The following is a 20,666-nucleotide window of genomic DNA, read 5'->3' as shown; positions in this document are numbered from 1 at the left end:
ATACTTGGACAGAAGTTGGTGTTTATTATTATTTTTAACCTAAAAATCACCAACAGTTAATTAGGGTAATTAATTAGGTGACTCCAATTTGGTGTGTATACATTAATACTGGAGATTATAGAGTGATTTCACTATTTTTGCTTAAATTTAAATTAGATGTCATTTTAAATAATTTTAAAGTAATTTATCAATTATTAGTTTATTTGTGCTATTTACATGAGCTGCGGGATTTGTGTTGTTATAGGAGGCTGTGGTTTTTTGGGAACAAATTTGATACCTCTTTTATCCTCCAGAGGGTATAAAGTGCGGGTATTTGACATTGTGCGTCCAAAAGAACAGCTTGTTGACGTTGAGTACATGTCCGGGAGTCTTTTAGTAAAATCTGTAATAATAATTGTATTAATTTTCATAAGGATTTAAGAAGATGCCTAACAGAAGATGTTTCAGCTGTCTTTCTACTCGCATCTCCACCTCCACTATGTCAAGATGAAAAACTATTTATTCAGGTCAACTATTTTGGGACTAAGAATGTTATTAATGTCTGTAAAGAAGCAAAAATTCAAGTATTTTATTAAAAATTTAATAACTTCAGAAACTAATTCTGACAAGTTCAGCCAGTGTAGTTTTTGATCCACTACATGACACCATCAACGGCGATGAGACATTGCCCTACGCTCTAAATTCACCCGATTCATATACAAAATCTAAAATAATGCAAGAATCAGTTTTTTTATGTTAATAAACTTAAGACTGTTTTGGACGCAAATTCTCCAGAACTTGCCACCGTTGCGCTCAGGCCCCACGGAATTTTCGGACCAGGAGATCAAGTATTTCCATCAATCAAAAAAAATTGCAGTTCTCTCAAAAAGAGATTTATGATTGGGTACTCTTGGTTGGTTATTTTAGATCCGGTACAAATGTTGTTGACTTTACATACGTTGAGAACGTTAGTCATGCTCATATTCTTGCATTAGAAAATCTTGAAATTGAAGGTCGCTTGGCTGGAAAGGTTTTTTTATTTTACGAAAAAAGGCCTATAATATTACAAATGATGAAACTGTGTTCTTTTGGGATTTCATGGCCGACATAATGAAATTTTATGGACAGGATAAGCCTTCTATTCAAATTCCTTTCATTCTCATGCTATTTTTTGCCTTTCTTTTGCATTTTCTGAGGAGATTGTTGATGCCAATTGTCGATTTTAAACCATCTCTGACACCTATGATTGTCTCGCTCGCTGGAAGACATCACTACTACTCGTGTGAGAGAGCAAAAAAAGATATGAACTATAAACCAATAGTCTCCTTGAGAGAAGGACTCCAGAAGACGAAGGATTACGATAATTATAGTTGAAGCTAATCGGGACCATTTTTCTTTATAATTTCTAATAACATGGTTTTTAAATGAAATATTATTGATGCCTTTTTTATTGCGGGAAAATTATTTGTTCTTTGCCAGGGACTTGAAAACTACGATATGTTGAATAAGAAGAAAATAATATTAATTAACATTTTTCAGAATAAGCTCTAAATATTTTGATTTGTCACATTTCAAGTACTCTAGTGAAGGCATATTGCGTCGATTTTTTTCTTTCAATTTAAGTCAGAATGAAGTAAAGTGGAGGTTATTCTAACAAGCATTCTCTATATACTATCACAAAACGTCGTTTCTTATCTAAAGAAAAAAATGCGAAAAGCTAATTAAAACAAAGAATGAATTATTAATTATTCCGAATATTGTGTTTATTACGCCTGAGATAATCGATGACAAATTCAATTGGATCCTCAGGCCTGAATATAATTTGAAAATACGAAACCTTTGTTTGCAGAGTGACATCATTGACTGTATTATGATGGGCACAACTGTTTTGTGCAAATACTCTCGAGTTGTGTATGACTGATATTGTGCACGATGCATTTTGCTAGAATTTTGACGATCTGAAAATTTATTCTAAAATTAGGATAACTAAGAATTCTGGGGTCTAGAAATTGATCATCGTCGTAATTGTTAATATTGTCACTACTCATACGAGAAATTGAATGTGAATTGACTAAAAAAAGTATAATACAAAAAATAGGAACATCTATCCATAACACACAAAACTCAAAAAAACAAAATTTATATATATGTTTAAAAATAATATAATTATATATATAATTAAATATTTCCCAACTATTTTTCGTACTTTAAATAGATTCTTTGAAACATTGCATTAATGTTTACCTGCATTTTAGTTCCTTAATGGAAGCAATGATAAAAACGGAAAATTTGGAAGAGGCTTAGCTTCATACGAAATAGAATTTCAAACGAGGTCACAATGAGCCATGCCTCTATTGTCTGGCTTTATCTAACTTAAAACATTTTTTGGAAAATATATATCAATAATTTGCGACTTAATTTCTCAATTTGAGTGCCGTTTTGGGGTCGATTTGGTTACAAATATACTAAAAATATAGAATTTTAGAGAAAAATTACCCTTAATGAAAATATTTGCGACACCTTTTGATGTTAAATTTGGGGAATGTCCTGTACGATTCCAAATGGAAATAACAGAAAAAGAATTTGTCAACTTAGACTTGGATCTACCCATTGAAAATCCCGAAGATAGAGAATCATCCCTATTTGAGCAATACTGAACAGTCTCAGTTTCTGAAGATGACAGTGACTCAGATTCTGATAAGCAAAAAAAAACCAAAAAATATAGAGAAATTAACACGCACAAATGTCCAACAAATGTTAGATAAAATCTGCCACCTTGCTTGCACTCAAGACCCTGCATTACTCTCAGTCTGATCTATCTGAACAATAAAGCAATTGCTGAATCGAGGCTAAATACGAGGAAATCCTATTGAGAGATTTCTATTAATATCACTGTTTTACTTTTTGGTTATAAGTAAATTTAATGACTTGTTCAATATTCCGGCCTTCTCTTTATACCGGACAATTCTGTTGGTCCGGAGAGAAATCGGTTTAAATGGGTTTGACTGTACATTTATTCCGCATATATGTTAATACTAAGAGTCCAATTCTCGTTCAACGAGAGACGTCCTCGACATGTCTCTGCATGTCCATTTATTGCATTGATTACCACCAGTAAATCTTTGGTATCTTGACGACGTTACTCATGGAGGACTTATTGAGGACGTATAACATGATGTCACAAAAATTATTTCTGCGTTTGCTTCTATTAGGGTTGCCTGATCTGCCTGTCCACAAATTTATCTGAATTCGAATCTTCATTTTTAACTTTATCTCACCATGTTGAGCAATTGAGGATCACCATCTTTGACAACCTTGTTATCCTCTGTTCGCCAATCAGTGGCAAGGGCATTAGGAAAGCTCTCTGTGACAAGAAAGATGAGATGGAAATCTTTATCTCACGTATCTGCAAACTCAAATCTCATCTGGAGCTTTTTCTACTAAAAAACTATCTTTTTATCCAAAAACTTACTTTTTTATGCGGTCATCGCCCTGCTTTCGTGAACAAGAACACCTTAATAATCTGATTTCCAAAGCCCTCTGTTGCTCGTGAATATCAAATTCAAACATGAGACATACTGCCTGTCAATTTATCTATTTGTTGCGAGGGCATTTCGGTGATTTATCCATTCCATGTTACCTATCATCACTGTCCACTTCCAATAATTTCGTCAACTCTGTTCTCTTTCCCATTTCTGAACAGTGTGAGTTGTCGAAATATGATGCAGATGTCAACAAATGGGCTTCTCGTAGGCCCAAAAACCCGGAAATTTCTTCAGTTCAAAGGAACTAGGATATTACTTATTGCTCACACATACTTGAAAATATTTGCTTACACGCCGACTAGTCTCACCTGACAAGTATTAACTGCCCTTGTCAACCACATTCGGCCGATTGGCTTGAAGCTTTGTTGATTTCGACAGCCGGTATGTTCCTGAACAACGAATCAGTCTGTTTCGGCATCTGTATACGCCTTGGAATTGAGATTTGGCAGCCACATTGTTGCAAATATGACAAACTCGTCGACAGGAGGGGATTACACCCTTTCTCCTGTCGTTTTAGTGCCGGCATGACTCCCAGGTACGCTTCACTAAATGATGTCGTAAAGCGCGGATTTCCTTCAGTACTGGAACCAGTTGAACTAGACCAGTGTTTCTTTACCTTTTTTGACCGGGGACCACTTTAGTCTGTTGAATTTTTTGGACACCACCAGTAACAAAACAATTTAATAAAAAGCTCAAAAAATTAAAAAATCATAGTATTTAGAGTTAGTGTGATTTTTGATCCTCTTTTTTAGAAACTAGCTGTTCAATTTTTGGTACAATGTTGGTAAGTGCCATTCTCATATCGTCTTCCACCTTAAGTCGGTTAAGAACTTTACTTTTCAGAATAACAAGATATTGTCATTTCACATAAATAAGTGGTTGAAAAGGGAATTATCACTTCCAGTGCATTTTTACTTAAGATTGGATATTCATTAATAACAAAAATCTAGAATTCCATAATCGAATGCGAATTGAATGTCAACTTGCGAAACTGCGAATTTCGTAATTCAATCAACTGTTCTTGGAAATCAATTTCATGGTCGTCATAAATTAATTTATTGATTTCCGTAATAAAAGGGTGTATTATCCAAGTCGCAATTGGTTCAGTAACTAGGAAATAATCTCAAATTTTATTTTCAAGATTTTCGAGATTATCAATAATCAAAAAAGGAAACCATTTTTCAAATTCATTGTCACCAATCTTATTTTTTACCATCGGAAATAATTTTTTAGTCATAAAAATTAATTGACCTAAACATATTCCTGGGGACCACGTTAAGAAACACTGGGCCGTTGGGAAGAAAACGTTCTATCGGGTTTACATTATTAATGTTTAAGATTTGGACTTGCCCTCATATAGGATGCAACCAGTGTCGACTTGTTCTCTTCATTATCGCTTATAAACTCTGCTTATCGGCCTGGATTTACTCCTCTTGCTGAAACCAAGAAAATCGTAAAGTATGCTTCCTTGGTCGACACTTGTTGCTTTGTCCTCCTGGGTTTCGAAACCAGTGGAGTAATTAGCACAAAAGCTCTTAAATTCCTTCTAGAGATTGATTTAATTGTCTCGAAAAGGAGTCACGACAGTCGTGAAACGAGCTGGTATTTTCAACAGATATCGCTCGCGATATTATGCGGGAATTGTTTGTCCATCCAATCGGCGACTAATCTAAATTAAACTTTTGGATTTTGGGGATTTTATATTATATTTTGATTACTAAAAAGCCTCGCATTTAAAAAAATTATGGGACGAATCATTCTCTTAGATTAACAAAGTTAGAACGACAATATGGAAATCCAGTTACTATTTTTCCAGAAATGTTAGAAATTTTTGTCAATGTAAAAAGTAGAGATGGATCGGTAACAAGAATACATTTAAAAAGACTAACAATGTTGAAAAAGAGTTAAGAAGTTGATTTTGACAGATAATAGTTAAATATAACAAAATTCTTAATATAATAGAAATTTTAAGTGAAATCGAAAAAATGAGAAAATATTACCTCTTATTTAAAGAGTTGGAATTAATCTATCGTGCAAGAGTAAAAATAGTACTTATTGTATTAACATGGGATGGGCTGGTTACTTTAAAAATTTCTACAATATGCATATTTGCTTAACATCAGTGAGAGAACGCACGCATATATTCAATCACTCACTATAAAAAAACCCTTGAGAGCCCTTGAGAGAATGATCGCCCGTGGCTGTTAGTACTTCGAATCGTCTAGCGATCGACAATCTGACATTGATTGGAAGCGTCTAGCGATCGAGCTTGCATTGGGTTCGCGACATAATAAATAATGATGACCAGCGCAGAAACGATTAAAATTAATCTGACCGGAACAAGCAAGAGCATTCCTGAAGGGTGAACATTGGTGGAAGCTTATTAAAAACGAGGTTAGGAGTCAACCTTAGAATTTTCGACGTTAAAATGTAATCGTGAATTCTTTTCATTGGATGTGGACATTAGTTCGGGACATTGATTTTAGAAAAGATCCCAGAGTATTGTTTTGTAGGCCTATTCTTCAGTAAACGACCATTGTCATTTAGCACATTTAGACCAGTGCAAGGGTGGTATAATTTTCTCAAATCAAATAGGAATTGTCTTCCTCTCATATTTAGATGCTCTTCTGTCAGGAGAAGATTAATTTCACAGTGGAGATGGCCGATGGGTCCTGATTTAAGTATCCGGATATAATACGCATAACCTTGTTTTGTACTGATTGAAGTTCCACTGTGGAGCTTTTAGGTAAGCAGGGAGCCCGGCTTGGACTCGCGTAACTTAGTGTGGAGCTGATTTATTGTTTGTAGACTCGTTTGGAGAGTGCTTGTTTTAGAATGTTTGTGCGCCGGTTTGCCTTGTCCGAAATGCTCGAGACATGTTTGTTGAAGGACATAGTTGGGTCAAAAGTAAGTTCGAAGACAGTTATGTGTTTTATTAGCGGGAGGTGAGAGATAACTTGGGATGTATGCTTGACTGTCTCAAAAGATAATAATGTGACCGAGGACTTTGAGAGCAAAGTCTCTAGACTGTTTTCGGTGAGCCAATTCTTAGCGGAGTACAGTTGTTGCTGAATGTTGAAGGAGGCGGCTTTTTAGTCTTCGTGTTTTGGGGCGATAATAATGTCGTCTGCATAAGACAGTGCCAATTTGTTTGGGTCGTTGACCGGAAAGTCATGAAAATATAGATTGAACAGAGACGGAGATAGCACAGAACCTTGCAGGTACCCTATTTTAAAGATAACGTTGTTTAGAACAATGATCTATAAGCTAGGATTTGTATTTCGAGTTTAAATCGCTCTTCAGAATTTTGTCGATGAGTCCACATCAAAGGACGCTGAGCTAGATGGCCTTAGAGATGTTGATGGAAGCTAGGACTGTTTGTTTTGGGGGTCTCTTTTCCAGGACGAATTGCGAAACCGTTGTTAAGTGGGTAGTTGTTAAAAGTGGTTTGAAACCATTTTGGCTGTGGGATTTAGTAAGTGATTGGATACTCGTAAAAAATTAGTCTATCGAAAATTTTGGCTAGCGTGCATAAAAGAGAAATTAGGCAGTAGGAAGTTGGAATGGCACCCAGTTCGTTTGGTTTGATTAATGTAAAGATACGTGATTTCTTCCAAAGGGACGGAATTTTGTTTTTTGAAAATAATTTAAATTAGAAAAAATAGATGATGAGAATGTTTATTTTGTTGTGATGAGCGAACAAAGTGGAGTTTGGGCTTACTGCTATATTTGCAATGGAAACGTGAACATAACATCGCAGGTGTGTGTTGTGACTGATAGGACAGGACTACGTGTGCCCTACGTGCATGGGGGGGTTCGTGGAAGTGCAGAGTGGAATGTACAAGTTGTGGTAATGTTAAGGGGCAGTGGTGGAGTGAACGAGTACTATAATTCGGAGACAACGGAAATGGTATGTTTGTTGGAGGAGTGTTAGAATAGTCAAGACTCGATGTCTGTGGGGGAGGATGAGTAAGTGATTGTCAAGAAGTGTGTAGACTGGAGAGGGCCAGAGTGTTGTACCGATTCTCCTTTCACCTATATAGTCAGGACGAACAGAACACAATGCGAGGGTGAGTGTGTGTCTGACTGATTATAGAATGGTAGAACACATCCTTCCCACCCTTATCATGTCTTCTACTTTCGGCTCCGAGTCTGTCCTCCTAATGCGTGAGGGGAATTGGCTCGACATTGCTGAACGACTGTTTGCTGATTTGGAAGATGGCGATCGTCCATGTCCTCAACACGTCATTGACCGATTGAACAAAGTTACAATTATCGAGGCCGACATTGGTACGATTCTCTGTCTTTACATTCTAGTCGATCAGGCTCGATGTCCAATCTGTCTTGACCTGTTTGTGCTTGACGAGAATGTCGCCAATCTCACTTGTTCTCACGTTTTCCATGTGCCTTGTATCACAAACTGGCTGCAACTGGTTCCCATTACTTACTCATTCCAGCGCTCGGGCTGTCCTGTCTGCAGACGTACTGTCCAGGAAGAAGATTAACATTTGTTTATTAATAGTCTTTATTTCCTACTCAGTCACACAGTTGATTAGATTAACCTCATTATTTTTGCCAGACACGTTTACTTTCCAGATGCTTGCAATGGATAACCGGGTAGTCTTTTAGGATTCTGTTAGTGTGAATATTTTCAGAGCCGCTTGATACAAATCTAGAAAAGACAGCTGAGTTTAGCGAAGTAATTTATCCTTCTGACTAGTCAATTCTATAAACATGGTCGACTGAGACTTATTGTGCAGTTTTTGATCAAGTTAATGATGACTTTTGGACAATCCTGGTTAAAGTGGAAATTAAATTATGGTCTGGTATGTTTTGAATTTATTCGAGAATCTCGGGAGTGATTTGAGGACTATGGGAGTAAACATCATCATTTACATACCAGTCGGGAAGGTTCCTACACGTTCCTTCAAATAAGACAATTGTAATGGGGTCTTTTTTTATTTATTTATTAAAGACGGGTAAGCCAGTTAATGGGGGTCTTTTGGATTTAGACAAAAATTATATTGAGCGGCTGATGTTATAAAAAAGATTATTTAATGAATAAGAGAAATCGTCAAAAAAAATATAGCTATTATGAACTGGCTCGGGGATTGAAAGACAATTCCCGCGTAAAACAGCCAGCGAGATCCTCTGAATAAGGAATATAAATTCCCTCGGATTTCTGGAGCGGTAGGTGCAAATGCGGCCAAGTTTCTTGAGATGAGCAAGCGTCTTGGTCCCAAAAACACAGGAAGTTTCGACGGCAATTGCCCAAAAGCAAAATCGATCGAGTAAATCCTCATATTTTGTCACAGGCGCTACCGGTTACCGAGCGCTACGGGTTACTGAATGCTCAAATTTAACATTTAAAGAATTTTGTATAAAAATTAAACCTAAATTTTTTTAGTTATTATATTTAAAATTAATAAATATATAATTTCAATATTTTTAAAAGGCGCAGCATTTGATAATTTTTAAATAGATAATTTGCCATGCGTATTCTATAAAGTTTTCTTGATGCCTCGCTGTTTTGTCAAAACTGTACAAGAATATGATCATATAGTTAAAATATTGGAAGAGCAAGGGATCATTGGAATATCTAAACAAAAAAAATACAGATTAACTCGAAAGTCCAAGAATTTTATTTTCATTACCGGGCGGCTATATCTTAAAGACTCACGTGGAAACCATAAAATAGTCATTCCTGCAGACAATCATGAGGAGATGCAATTAGTGGCTACGCAAATTCATCAAATGACTCATTGCGGACATAACACGTTGGAAGAGTTTTGTAATCAGAGATATTTTTTTGTTAAACGCGAAATCATCAGGAAAGTAGTATCGGAATGTGATGTCGATTTGCGACACCACTAAAAATAGTTGATCCTGAAAACCACATTATAGCCTCACAACCAAATGAGAGATTTCAGATAGATCTGATTGATCTCAAAAGGTGAGACTTTGGAGATATTGTACAAATTTCCAGTATATTGTCAAACAATATTGTCGAATTACGAATGTCCGACGGAACAATGAAAAAAACCCACATGAAACGAATCAAAAAAATAAATAAAGATCAAAAAGGCGAAAAGTCTCTTTCCGGCGTCATCGGCGAAAAGTCTCTTTCCTTTCTAAAAAAGCTTGGCCGCATGATCTCCCATAAACGGGGAGACCCACGCGAGTCCAAGTGGCTTTTCGAAAGGATTTCCTTGGCCATAGTACGTGGAAACTGTGTTTCCATTTACGATGCCGGGAATTTAGTTAGTTAATAACTATTTGTTAATTACATATAAAAAAAAAAAAAAAAAAAAGATCAAAAATAATTAAAATTTTAGTTATAATCCATAAAAAAAGTTTTTTTCAATTTCTGTGTAACGTTATATGAAAATTTTGGAGCCTTAGAGCTTAAACGTCTTACGCCTTATTCTTGAATTAAATCTGTAGTAGATACATTTAGAATTGTTTTTATGTAAGATAACAATTATTAAATCTTAAATTAATAATTTATTAAACCAAAATTTAATTAAGGTTAAGATATTTAATTAGGATTTTCAATCCTGATTGGTAGTCTCTCTTCTCCTTTTAGGAGAAGAGTCTGCTGCTTGTTCCTCTTCATTCTCTATCTCTGCGTCAGTTGTTGTGCGTCTTTTATCTTTGAATGGAGTGTCCTGGCGGCATGCCATTTCTACTAGTTGATCGGTCGCAGAGGCATATTCCTCGCCAGTTATTTTCATTCCATGCTTGTGTTCAATTATCATGCTCTCTAGCGTCCTTTTGAGCACAACCGATTGGATGTATGTCATTGTAGATTTTTCAATATATAGTTTATCCATATAATTTTTGAAGCATCTTGTGACAACACCATCCCAGGTCAGAACCACGGGAATAATTTTAACTTGGCATTCGTAGAGTAGTGATAGTTCATTTGCAAGGAAATCATATTTGTGAAGTTTCTCAACTTCCACTTGTTTTAAGCGGTCCTGAGATGTTATGCCCACCTCGATTAAGGTTATTTCCTTTTTAATCTTGTCATAAACAAAGATATCCGGTTTATTGAAGTTGACTTTATTTTCTGTTATAATTGACGTGTCAACTCTAATTTCTACATTTTGAGTTGACAATATCGACTGAACTGAATGAGTCTTTAATTTCCTGTTCTTTTTGATTCCATACATTCGACAAATATGAAGATGGACACATTTAACCACCTCGTCATGTCTTCGGAGATAATCGCTATTGAGCATTTTACCACACTGAGTGGCCAGATGATCAACAGTTTGTTTACTTTTTTTACAATGATTGCATAACGGCCTCGTGTTTGCAAAAAACAAATTTCTATCTTGCAGAAGGCAGTATAATGCTTCACTTCGGGAGCCATTATTTCCTTTGGCTAACCATTCTGAGGAAGTAGAAAGATCGACATTTGATTCATCCAGGCATTTGAACATAACAGAGTGTAGTGACTTGGACTTTATTTTGTTTAGCAAATATTTTTTCTGAATGTCTTTGAGAGAATTAATATCTATGCTTTCTGTGTCAGCAATAGCGTATTTAGAGGTAAGAAATCCTGCGATTGTAGCCAAATGCCATTTCTTTGTTTTAATAACTCGCAGAATCCCCGACCTTCGCAAACACACAGCCGACTGTTTTTCCAAGCTTTTAAGGAATTGCATGAGTATTAATTCGCTCTTGAACGAGATGGAGGCAAGTCCTCTTCCAAAAGTTTTGCGGTCTAAATACAGCCTTTCTTTATTTGCAGGCTGGAGATGTAACTTGAGTGTCATGAGCAGTCGACGTATTTGTTTATCAATGTCATCAAATTCATATGGCTCAATATTAATTAGCCCAATATAATAATTATATAGGGACAATGCATATTCATTTATGGCATAGAATAAGTTCACCGAATTCAATTTTGTTTTTGACAACATAGTTATTCTTTTTTTTACATTCTCCATTATTGAATTCATAACTTTATTCTTGAGGACATTACTTCCTCCATCTTCAAATACGCCCAAATAGCGATATCCATTGATTCCTTCCAAAGTCTCACAGCATGATAAAGATTTGACATTAGAGGCCGATTTTTCAGAGTTCATCTCCAGGCCAACGATGTCAAAAAATTCTTTAACAGCTTCCATCATTTTAATAACACTGTCCTCTTTAAGAGCAAATATCTTTAGATCGTCAATAAAAAATAGGTGATTGGTAGAATATGTCAACATATTTAGATCCTCCTGATTAATTTGCAATTTGGGGAATTTAGAGTTCAGGATCCTGCTTAGGGGATCCATTACCATAACAAATAGCAATGGGGATAATGAATCTCCTTGTAAAATTCCTCGGGTTAGCTTTACTGAACCAATTTTCCTTCCATCAAGATGTAGATTTACTTTCCACTTCTTGACTATACTTTTCACAAAGTTAATAATCCAGAGTGGAATTCCAGAGCTGTCCAATATGTGGAATAAAAATTGGTGATCAACCGAGTCAAAGGCTTTCTTTACATCCACCCAAGCAGAGTACAGACTGTTTCCATATTCCTTGTTCAAGCATTGATTAATAAGTGCCTGCTCTTTCGCACCCTGACATTGCTTTCTGGTTCCAAGTTGATTGTCTGAAATCAGCCCAAGTCCATCCACAAAATCAGAGAGTTTAACATTCACACACTTCGTTACAAGCTTGTACAAAGTTGGCATACACGTTATAGGGCGTAAATCCTTTGGATTCTCACAATCATCCTTTTTTGGAATCAAGTAAGTTAATCCTGTGTAAAACCAACTCTCGGGCATGTACTCACCCTTGATTATCCGGATTACTTCATTACACAAGAATTCATGTAATGATTTCATTTTCTTGATGAAAAAGTTATATGTTCCATCGCATCCGCACGCCTTCCAATCAGGCGCATATTTGAGCATATCTTTAACCAACTCATTTGTGAATTGAGGTTCCATAGCTTCACCACCGGTAGACCTCACATCCACACAATTATACGAAACGTGATCCATATTTTTCTTTCTCCAGACGTTCTCCCAGAATAACAAGCAGTCATCATCATCAAAGCCATATAAGGTTACCTCATTATTCGACGATAAGTTTCGGTAAAACCTTCTACGGTTTAATTCGAAGCACGCATTGTCTTTTCGGAACTCTTTCCTCGAGTTATAAATGGATATTTGTTTCTCTTTAATTCTGATTAGGTCATTCATTAAGGCCTCAATTCTCATTAGCTCTCCCTTTTTAGATTTTTTATACCCGTAGCGGCAAAGAATATCCATTACATTTTTCTTTTCAGATTGAGGTAATGCTTGTCTCGAAAAGGAATTCACTAATTTAATTTCAGCTGCTAATTTCGAAATTTTGTTTTCTGTGTTTTCCAACCATGTGCTTTTTGTTTTTGGTCTTATAGTTAAGGCCAAATAAGCACACTGTGCAGCATATAATATGTCTGTAATCTGATCCATATTTTGTGGAGGATTATCTTCTGTAATACGATAAATTGCAGAATTCAATCCAGACAGAATATTAGTTTTCACTCTATTTTTTTGGATTTTTGGGGTAGGTTTTCGAGACTCTCTAGGAATAGATTTGATTCTTTCGAGTTGGACTTTGAGTTCTTCTAGACAATTCTTGAAGTTAGAAATTTCAATATTCATGTTAGATTTTCCTTCACTACAATCGCCTCTTTTCCCTACATTTTGATTCCCATTTAGTGGTTTGACCATTTTTTTTAGTTGATATAGACTTGAGCACTTTAAGTATTTTTCATTGAACTTTTTCAGAATGAGATCCCAGCCACCTCTAGGCATCCTTCCAAATCTTTCTTTGATAGCATAGAACACCTGAGACACCCATTCAGTCTCAGAGACACACTTGACATCCTTAATAATGGCGGACATGGAATGAAAGTTAGTTGGTGCAGCACGACTTCCAACTGTAGGATTATTGTTAATATTAGTTCTTGTGCCGTTATCCAGCCCCAGAGACAACACTCCTGCATCCACTATACTGTTTTTATTATTTGATTCTGCAGAAAGGCCCATGGGATTCGTTTTCTTGTTATTGATAAAAACGGACATGCACAACACCACAAAAAATTAATGATATTAAATCTTAATAAATATATTTTATTTTAATATAGTAATTTTTAAAGCAAGTTTTTGTGCATTATAATTTTAACAAATTAAAAAATATAATAAAAAAAATTATAACTTTTTTTACGTGTTTGATCAAATTAAGTATATCGCAGTGCTCCGCGGAAACTGCCACTCGATACGCAGTGCGGCGACTTTGAGCTGACCTCCAGGCTCTCTATTAATTCGTGTATAACTTATTCCCCATTTTTCCTTTGATGAAAAAAAAAAAAAAAATTAAGTATATTAATTTGAAACATAAAATTTCAAGTATTTTTTCTTGATTTTTTTTTAAGTCCACTCGGGTAACCCGTAGCGCTCGGTAGTGCCCAGCGCCTGTGACATATTTCGTTAGTTTTGCGAATTCGGCCTTCTCGGCCGACGAACCGGGTCGACAAGCCGTAGCATTTAAGGCACCCTTGGCGAAAGAGTCAGAACAGGTGACGTCCCAAACGAGCTGCTTCCCGGATTCAAAAGCGAAAAGCGTACAGCCGTCTGGACGTTTTGCATCTTCAAGAACAAGGCGTTTTGCATCGTCTGGAGGTTATAAAAACTAAAATATTTTTAATAAAAAAAATTAATAGGAATATGTGACATTGGCAAATGAATATGTATAGGCAACCGGCTACATTTTACCTCTAAAAATCATAATTTTACCTTGAAGAAATTATAATACACTCGACTTTTGAAAATGGAAATTTTTGGTTTCTTAGAATTTTATGGGCAATTTGAAACAATTAATAATTTTTTTTTTTAAAAAGGTACTACAATTCCAATCACGAGCTGTAAAAAGCGCATATAATTAATTCGCGGCTGACGACATAATCGAATAGGCATTGCCGCGAACAACGGCCAATATGCAGACATATGCAGACAACTGTGGATGAATGGATTGCCATTGAATGATAATTTTTTATATCTGTGACAGAAAAATTTTGAACTGTTAAACTCCAATGTGATATCATGATTGTTGATATCTCAAGGGTTCTTAGGGTTTAAGAAAAGTAAATTAGGACTGTTCCCAAACGAATTTTTATTTTGGAAGATCTAATTCTTTCTAATGAAAATCTACGATATCATCAAAGATTCATAATTTGTGAATCTACCGTTAAAGAAACGCATTATTAGACGGTTAACTCTGTTTATCCTTATCGTGGTCGTTTATTTCAACCGTCTTGCCATTAGATCATCAGTTTCAACAAGCTTTGCCTTTTATATCTTCACATCTTGATGTGTGGGTATGCTTCTCAAGAGGTCTCCAAATACTGTAGGCCGTCCTCGTATTATTAAAGTACCATAAGTTGAATAAGGATTTAATATTCATATGAACATACTAACCATTCTTGTTTACAGCATCGATATAACTAAATATTTGTAGATTATCACGTATATTCTCCTCGGATCTTTTTAAATATTATTCAACGCTATATAACATATAAAGTTGCCGTCAACACCATGCCTTAAACACAGAGACAAATCGGGTTGTCTGATCAAGTAATCAAATTGCGTATTATTTGTGAAATCTATTTATTTAAACGATCGTCACTATTATTATTTTTATTTATGCACTTTCGCGATTCCATCGATCATGACAAAGCTGGTGCATCACAAGAAACAATAAGAATTATTAATTTGGACCTTTTCCCTCTATCTTGGGCGACGTCGCGTAATGCGTCAAGATCGTCCCTGTCCTTTAGATTTTTCCTCTCTCTCTAGAGGTCTCTTTCTTGTGTCACCGGGTAAGTATTTTTTGGGCGTCCACCGAAACGAGTACCGTCAGTTACGAAATAGTCTTCCATAGCGGTGTTTGCCGGTGCCTTTAATTGATGTTATGGCATAAACCAGAGGTTTCCAAATGGGGAGGCGCGCCTCCCTAGGGAGGCGTTGACTCGTGTCAAGGGAGCGCGAAAAGTATTTCAGAAACTTTTTTAGAAAATTATATCTATGTAAAAAACGTGACTATATTCCGATAATAAGAGTTATTAATTTAAAAATTATATTTTTTCAAAAATTTATTTATTATTAGACAATTAATATTTTACACTGAATAAATTCTTGATGGTTGCAAAAGAAATTCACGAATAATAAATATTTGACGATGGTTCAAAAAATCAAAATGATTGGAATATAATCAATACCACTCCAAAGACAAGAAAATACTTTCCATCTTACTTATTGTTAGGATTCACACGTATCTTTTTGATTCATGAAAACCCCTCTGTTTGCTTTGCCTCAAAACACTTGCAGCAGATAGATGAGGCCATGCAAATTAAGATACATTTTGAAACGATGCATTCTGAACATGTCCATAAGTCTGAAGAATTTTTTAAAAGAAAATTAGAAGAGTTTGATACCAACGAAATCGTTAAAAAAACTTGTTTCTGTCCTTCAAATGCTTTACTAGCATCGTACCAATGTCTTACAGTATGACTACTGAGCTAAGAGTAGCACTCTCTGCGATGACACCAAATTTGAAAAACTTTGCGCCAAGATGGAAAAAAATTATCTCATTAACTTTTGTTTTAAAATTGTTTTTGATAAAATAATAATTGTATTATATTATGGAATATAAAGGGAGGCCAGATTGTACTTTTTCTCTAAGGGAGGCGCGTAAAAAAAAGCTTGGAAACCTCTGGCATAAACTGTTTTACTGCTGAGTCTAGAATGCCATTTAGAGGCTAGAGTGCGCCGAAGTTGGTCTCTATGGAAGGAATCTAAATTCAAGCCCCCATGTTCCGGCATTGTGAAGAAGGACAGGTTTTACCAGTGAATTGTATAAGCGTATCCGTTTTTGTGTACTGAGTCCTTTGCGCTTTAACCAATTTTTCTTTAGGTTGATCGTCACTACAAACATTGATTAAATCCGATAGAATTTCAATCTACCAGAGTTATACAACAAAAACCTCATAAACCACAAACGTATCCAATCGACTATACTAAATAAATCTCAAACCGCAAAAGCCTTAGTCAGTTTCCTCAACTTTGCCAAACAGGAATGTGAGATTCTGACATATTAAAAATAATTCATCTTTTTAATTGAATGGTAAAAATAATTGTAGGATCCAAAAATTTCTCAAAATTAAAAGAAACTTTCAAGGTGTGGAAAAACGCTTATAAATACATTTTAATAAAATTTTTTTTTATTATAAAATTCTATGGTCAACTCTGTCAATAGGAATCACAATGTCCCACCCATTCATCTTTTCAGTAACCACAACCTGGCATCCAAGTCTCGAACTATCTAATAATTCAAGAAAAAAACAATTCCGATGGTGTGGAGGCAAGATCAAGTAAATCAAGTTCTTCGTCGCAAGGCTTATGAGATAGTTCGTTGAAATTCTCAGGAGTAAAGATAAGTTGGCACGTTGAGCAGGCCAATACTCCATCACAGACCCCTAAATTAAATAAAAACCTCACCAACCGAATCCATCCAAGTCGAGATCATTGTTGATCACAACATCTAACAAGTTTTGACCTTCTACTGCATCAACTGTTATTTTCTTGCCATCAGGCAACACAAAGTTAACCGAGATTCTATTTTATAATATAAATTTTTGAACACTTTTGGCTGAGTGTATTTAAAAAAACTCCTTACTAAACAAACTTTTGAAAATATCAATCGGCCGACAACTCTGCTTAACAACCTACTACTAAACATGAATATCAAAAAAATATTCAATATAATAGAATAATTTATTTCAATAACAAGAAAGACGGGAGTTTAATTAGATCTTGAAAACCTAATTTCCTTTATACTTAGAACCTTGTGTTATCTGTTTAATTAGATAACTTTTCATTTCATGGAAGATAGTTTATTCAAACAACAAGAAAACAAAACAAAGGGTCATACAGGCGGAGCTTTGACAAAACTCAAAGGATCAAGGCGCAATTCCCTCTCAGAATGGCTAACGAAACATGTTCGAAAAGCCATCGAGTTTCGCGGGGATCCTATTTGCGTTTGGAGATTTCAAGCCCGATGTCTTGGAAGAATCGAAAGGTTCTTGTGCCGAGAACCCCCGAGATTTCAATTGAGACCGGCACGAATAGAACCCGTCTACGAGCGAAAAGTATTTTTTGAGCTTTTGTCTTCTGCTCGTTTGGCAAGAGAACCTGCTTCGGATGCGGACCCAAGAATTGCAAAGGACGCAAACGTATCGGACCATGTAGACGCAAACGTGCTTTTCCACACTTTTATGAAACGTGCGACACACCCTCGGGTCTTTTCCCGTCGTCCCTTGAGAAGCCTGGTAGTCGAGCTGCAAGAGGACTCAAGAGGCCTCGAGGGCGTGCTTAACAATGTTTTTCAGCCCCGACAATAAAAAGGGTGGAGGCCCTTTACGTCGACAATATTCCCCCATCGGCATTCGTGAGTGGTGTAGATGTCCAAGCAGAGTCGGAGAGAGATTCCGATTTTTAAGCACTCTGGGTCTAGCAAGGTTCCTGCTGCAGGAGAGGGATAGGCGTTAATCCAAGCGCTCGTACATGGAGATGCTCCTGATAACAGGCAAGCAAGCCGGTGTTGGTGTCCGTAAGACTCTAAGTGCCGAAAAGACTGAGAGCTGCTGGCCTCCGTCCACTCGCACATTTGGCAAGGATCTTTGGGAATCTGAATCCGTATGAAAGCTCTTTGTCCGTGAGCGATCCGGAGGGGAGAGAAAGGATCTGGATTACGAGAGGTCTGCATTGGTGTGAGGAGCATGGCAAGGAGAGAACAGAGGTGGCCAGGAATCCGACCGCCGTCCCTGCTAGGCAAAATAGCCTGTTTCCAGCCCCAGTTCTCAGCAGCGAATCGAATTCTCCGACTTCGTCCAGAAAACGGAAACAGGATGAAGTAATGAGTGCGTACTCCAAGCGAAGAAAAACAAGAAAGTTACAAACCAATATAGGCAGAACTCTCATGGCTGCTCTGATGTCGCCCACGATCAATTTTGATATGATGCGGACCCCAAGAGAGTTGAAATAGGAAGATTTGGACCCAAGCGGATTTGGATGGAGACAAAAGGATGTCATTAATTAGAGAAGCTAAAGATTCGGAAGCCAGCGGCCTTAGGGATTTTCACGAGCACAAAGCGGCTGAGGCGGAGAGAGGAAATTGCGAGAAAATTCTTCCAGGCAAATGCCAGAGAAGATTTTGGGGTTTCTTGGGGACTGAGGTAAGCAAGAGGGACAGGAACAGCATTTTAGTGCCAGTGCCTCGCGTTTGCCCATCCTTTAACTGACACCCAAAAACTATTTTTTCAATCCCCATAAAGTTCCTGGCCATTTGAAGTTCAATACGTGGGCGTATTTCACTGATGAAGTCTCCTGCGCACTCACGTAAGCAGGATGAGGATACCTCAGAATATCGCACATGTACATTGTCAAGGCATAGTTGATCCCAAGATCATGTAAATCTTCCGAAAATTGTCCTTGCTAGTCGGAGTGTCTTGTGACGTTTCAAAGGATTGGTTCACCACGTTTATGCAAGAGAGGCTAATGGTTACTCACAAAATCAGTATGCAAAACAGGGTTAGTCTGATAAAAAGGCTACTTTTTACTTTTTTTCAAAATTGACGGTGTTTTGGTCTTAAAATAAAAGTGATATTAAACTAATTAAACGAATTTCCAGCTCAATAGACCATCCTCCTCTTTGCCCCAACACGGACAACCTTGACCGGTCTCCAAACTTCTTTTAGGCAATCTAAAGGATCATTCTTCTTTTCTCGGATGAGACGACTTTCATCAGGTTCTAATTCATAGTTCCATCGCTCTTCCTCTCGATTAATGTTATTATAGGAGTAGGACTCTTTTTCAAATGCTCCCGTCATTAAGTCGGTTTCGTCGAGTTTCTGATTTATGTTGTTATCAAGGAAAGTTATATTTTCTTCAAAACCGTCGTCCTCTTGGGACATCATTCCATGTTTATAATCGATGCACATACTTTCAAGAGTCTTCTTCATGAGAATAGTTTGGATGTATGCTCTTACAGGGTACTCAATTTTCAGACTATTCTGGTATTGTTTGTAGTATTTACTGACAATGGCATCCCACGTTAATACTATGGGTACTATATTCACTTTTGCTTTGTGGATTAAAGCCAATTCACTTGCTAAGAGATCATACTTGTGGGATTTTTCGACTTCGACTTTTTTAAAAATTTGCTGCGAAGTTATTCCAATTTCGATTAGTGTAATTGTATTCTTAATTTTATCCCACACGAAAATGTCGGGCTTGTTGTTATGAACGTGTGTGTCAGTACTTATAGTATTATCGACTCTGATCTCAACTGCTTCATTTGCAACTATAGACTGGACTGAATGGGTCTTCAATCTTTTTGACCTTTTTATTCCATACTGTCTGCAGAGATGTAAGTGAATACATCTCACTACTTCATTATGCCGTCGTAAGTAATCGCTGTTTAGCATTCGCCCACACCTGGTAGCTAGATGGTCAACAGTTTTTTTCGCAGAGTTGCAATGTTTGCAATTCGTTTCTCCTGCTCCAAAGAGGAAATTGCGGTCTTGTAGTAAACAGAAGGATGCTTCTGATCTCGGAGAGATGTTTCCATATGTTAACCACGCGGAGGACTCCGTAACATCGACATTAGTATCCTCCAAACAATTAAAGAGGATTGAATGCAGAGGTTTTTTCCTGATTTCTGCAATTAGGTATTCATTCTGTAATCCTTGCAGTGCCTTCACATTGAGACTTCCGTGGTCTCCAATTTTGTATTTTCGAGTGATAAATTCTACGATTGTGGTCATATGTGTTTTCTTGGACTTCATGACCCGCAGAATTCCCGCTCTTCTCAAACAGTAATGAAACTTCTTTTCAATTTTGCCGCATTAGCAGCTCAACCGGGAGAATTAATCTTCCAGGAAGTAAGAGAAAAGAGTTATTCCATCGGGGCTTCTGCCATCTCTCCGGTCCAGCACGATGGGTTCAAGTTATGATAGAAATCCCACGGCCTTGAGGGCCCGTCGTATTATGCCGTAAGTGGAGCATGGCGGGGAGCGCGACCTGCACT

At 36.7% G+C, this 20,666-nt stretch overlaps 3 protein-coding genes across 3 annotated transcripts; 1 reads left to right on the top strand and 2 right to left on the bottom strand.

The window, feature by feature from the left end:
- The first annotated feature begins 216 nt into the window (after window positions 1-216).
- Window positions 217-6,896, top strand: LOC118761140 (sterol-4-alpha-carboxylate 3-dehydrogenase, decarboxylating-like). The gene is made up of 6 exons (XM_036498846.1): window positions 217-375; window positions 414-563; window positions 750-827; window positions 4,885-4,982; window positions 5,291-5,384; window positions 6,828-6,896. Exons 1-6 carry the CDS (start codon window positions 217-219, stop codon window positions 6,894-6,896), a joined length of 648 nt encoding a protein of 215 aa, XP_036354739.1.
- A 3,179-nt stretch (window positions 6,897-10,075) lies between these two features.
- LOC115228141 lies at window positions 10,076-13,570 on the bottom strand. Its single transcript, XM_029798795.1, has 3 exons — window positions 12,957-13,570; window positions 11,498-12,839; window positions 10,076-11,353 (listed from the first exon to the last, which is right to left on the bottom strand). Exons 1-3 carry the CDS (start codon window positions 13,568-13,570, stop codon window positions 10,076-10,078), a joined length of 3,234 nt encoding a protein of 1,077 aa, XP_029654655.1.
- Window positions 13,571-19,269: 5,699 nt separating this feature from the next.
- On the bottom strand, window positions 19,270-20,424 carry LOC115228140. The gene has a single exon (XM_029798794.1). The coding sequence runs from the start codon at window positions 20,422-20,424 to the stop codon at window positions 19,270-19,272; it is 1,155 nt and encodes a 384-aa protein (XP_029654654.1).
- Window positions 20,425-20,666: the final 242 nt, after the last annotated feature.

Source organism: Octopus sinensis, unplaced genomic scaffold (genome assembly GCF_006345805.1).
Source record: "Octopus sinensis unplaced genomic scaffold, ASM634580v1 Contig09616, whole genome shotgun sequence".
Classification (NCBI taxonomy): Eukaryota; Metazoa; Mollusca; class Cephalopoda; order Octopoda; family Octopodidae; genus Octopus; species Octopus sinensis.
This window is presented reverse-complemented; position numbering and strand designations above follow the sequence as displayed.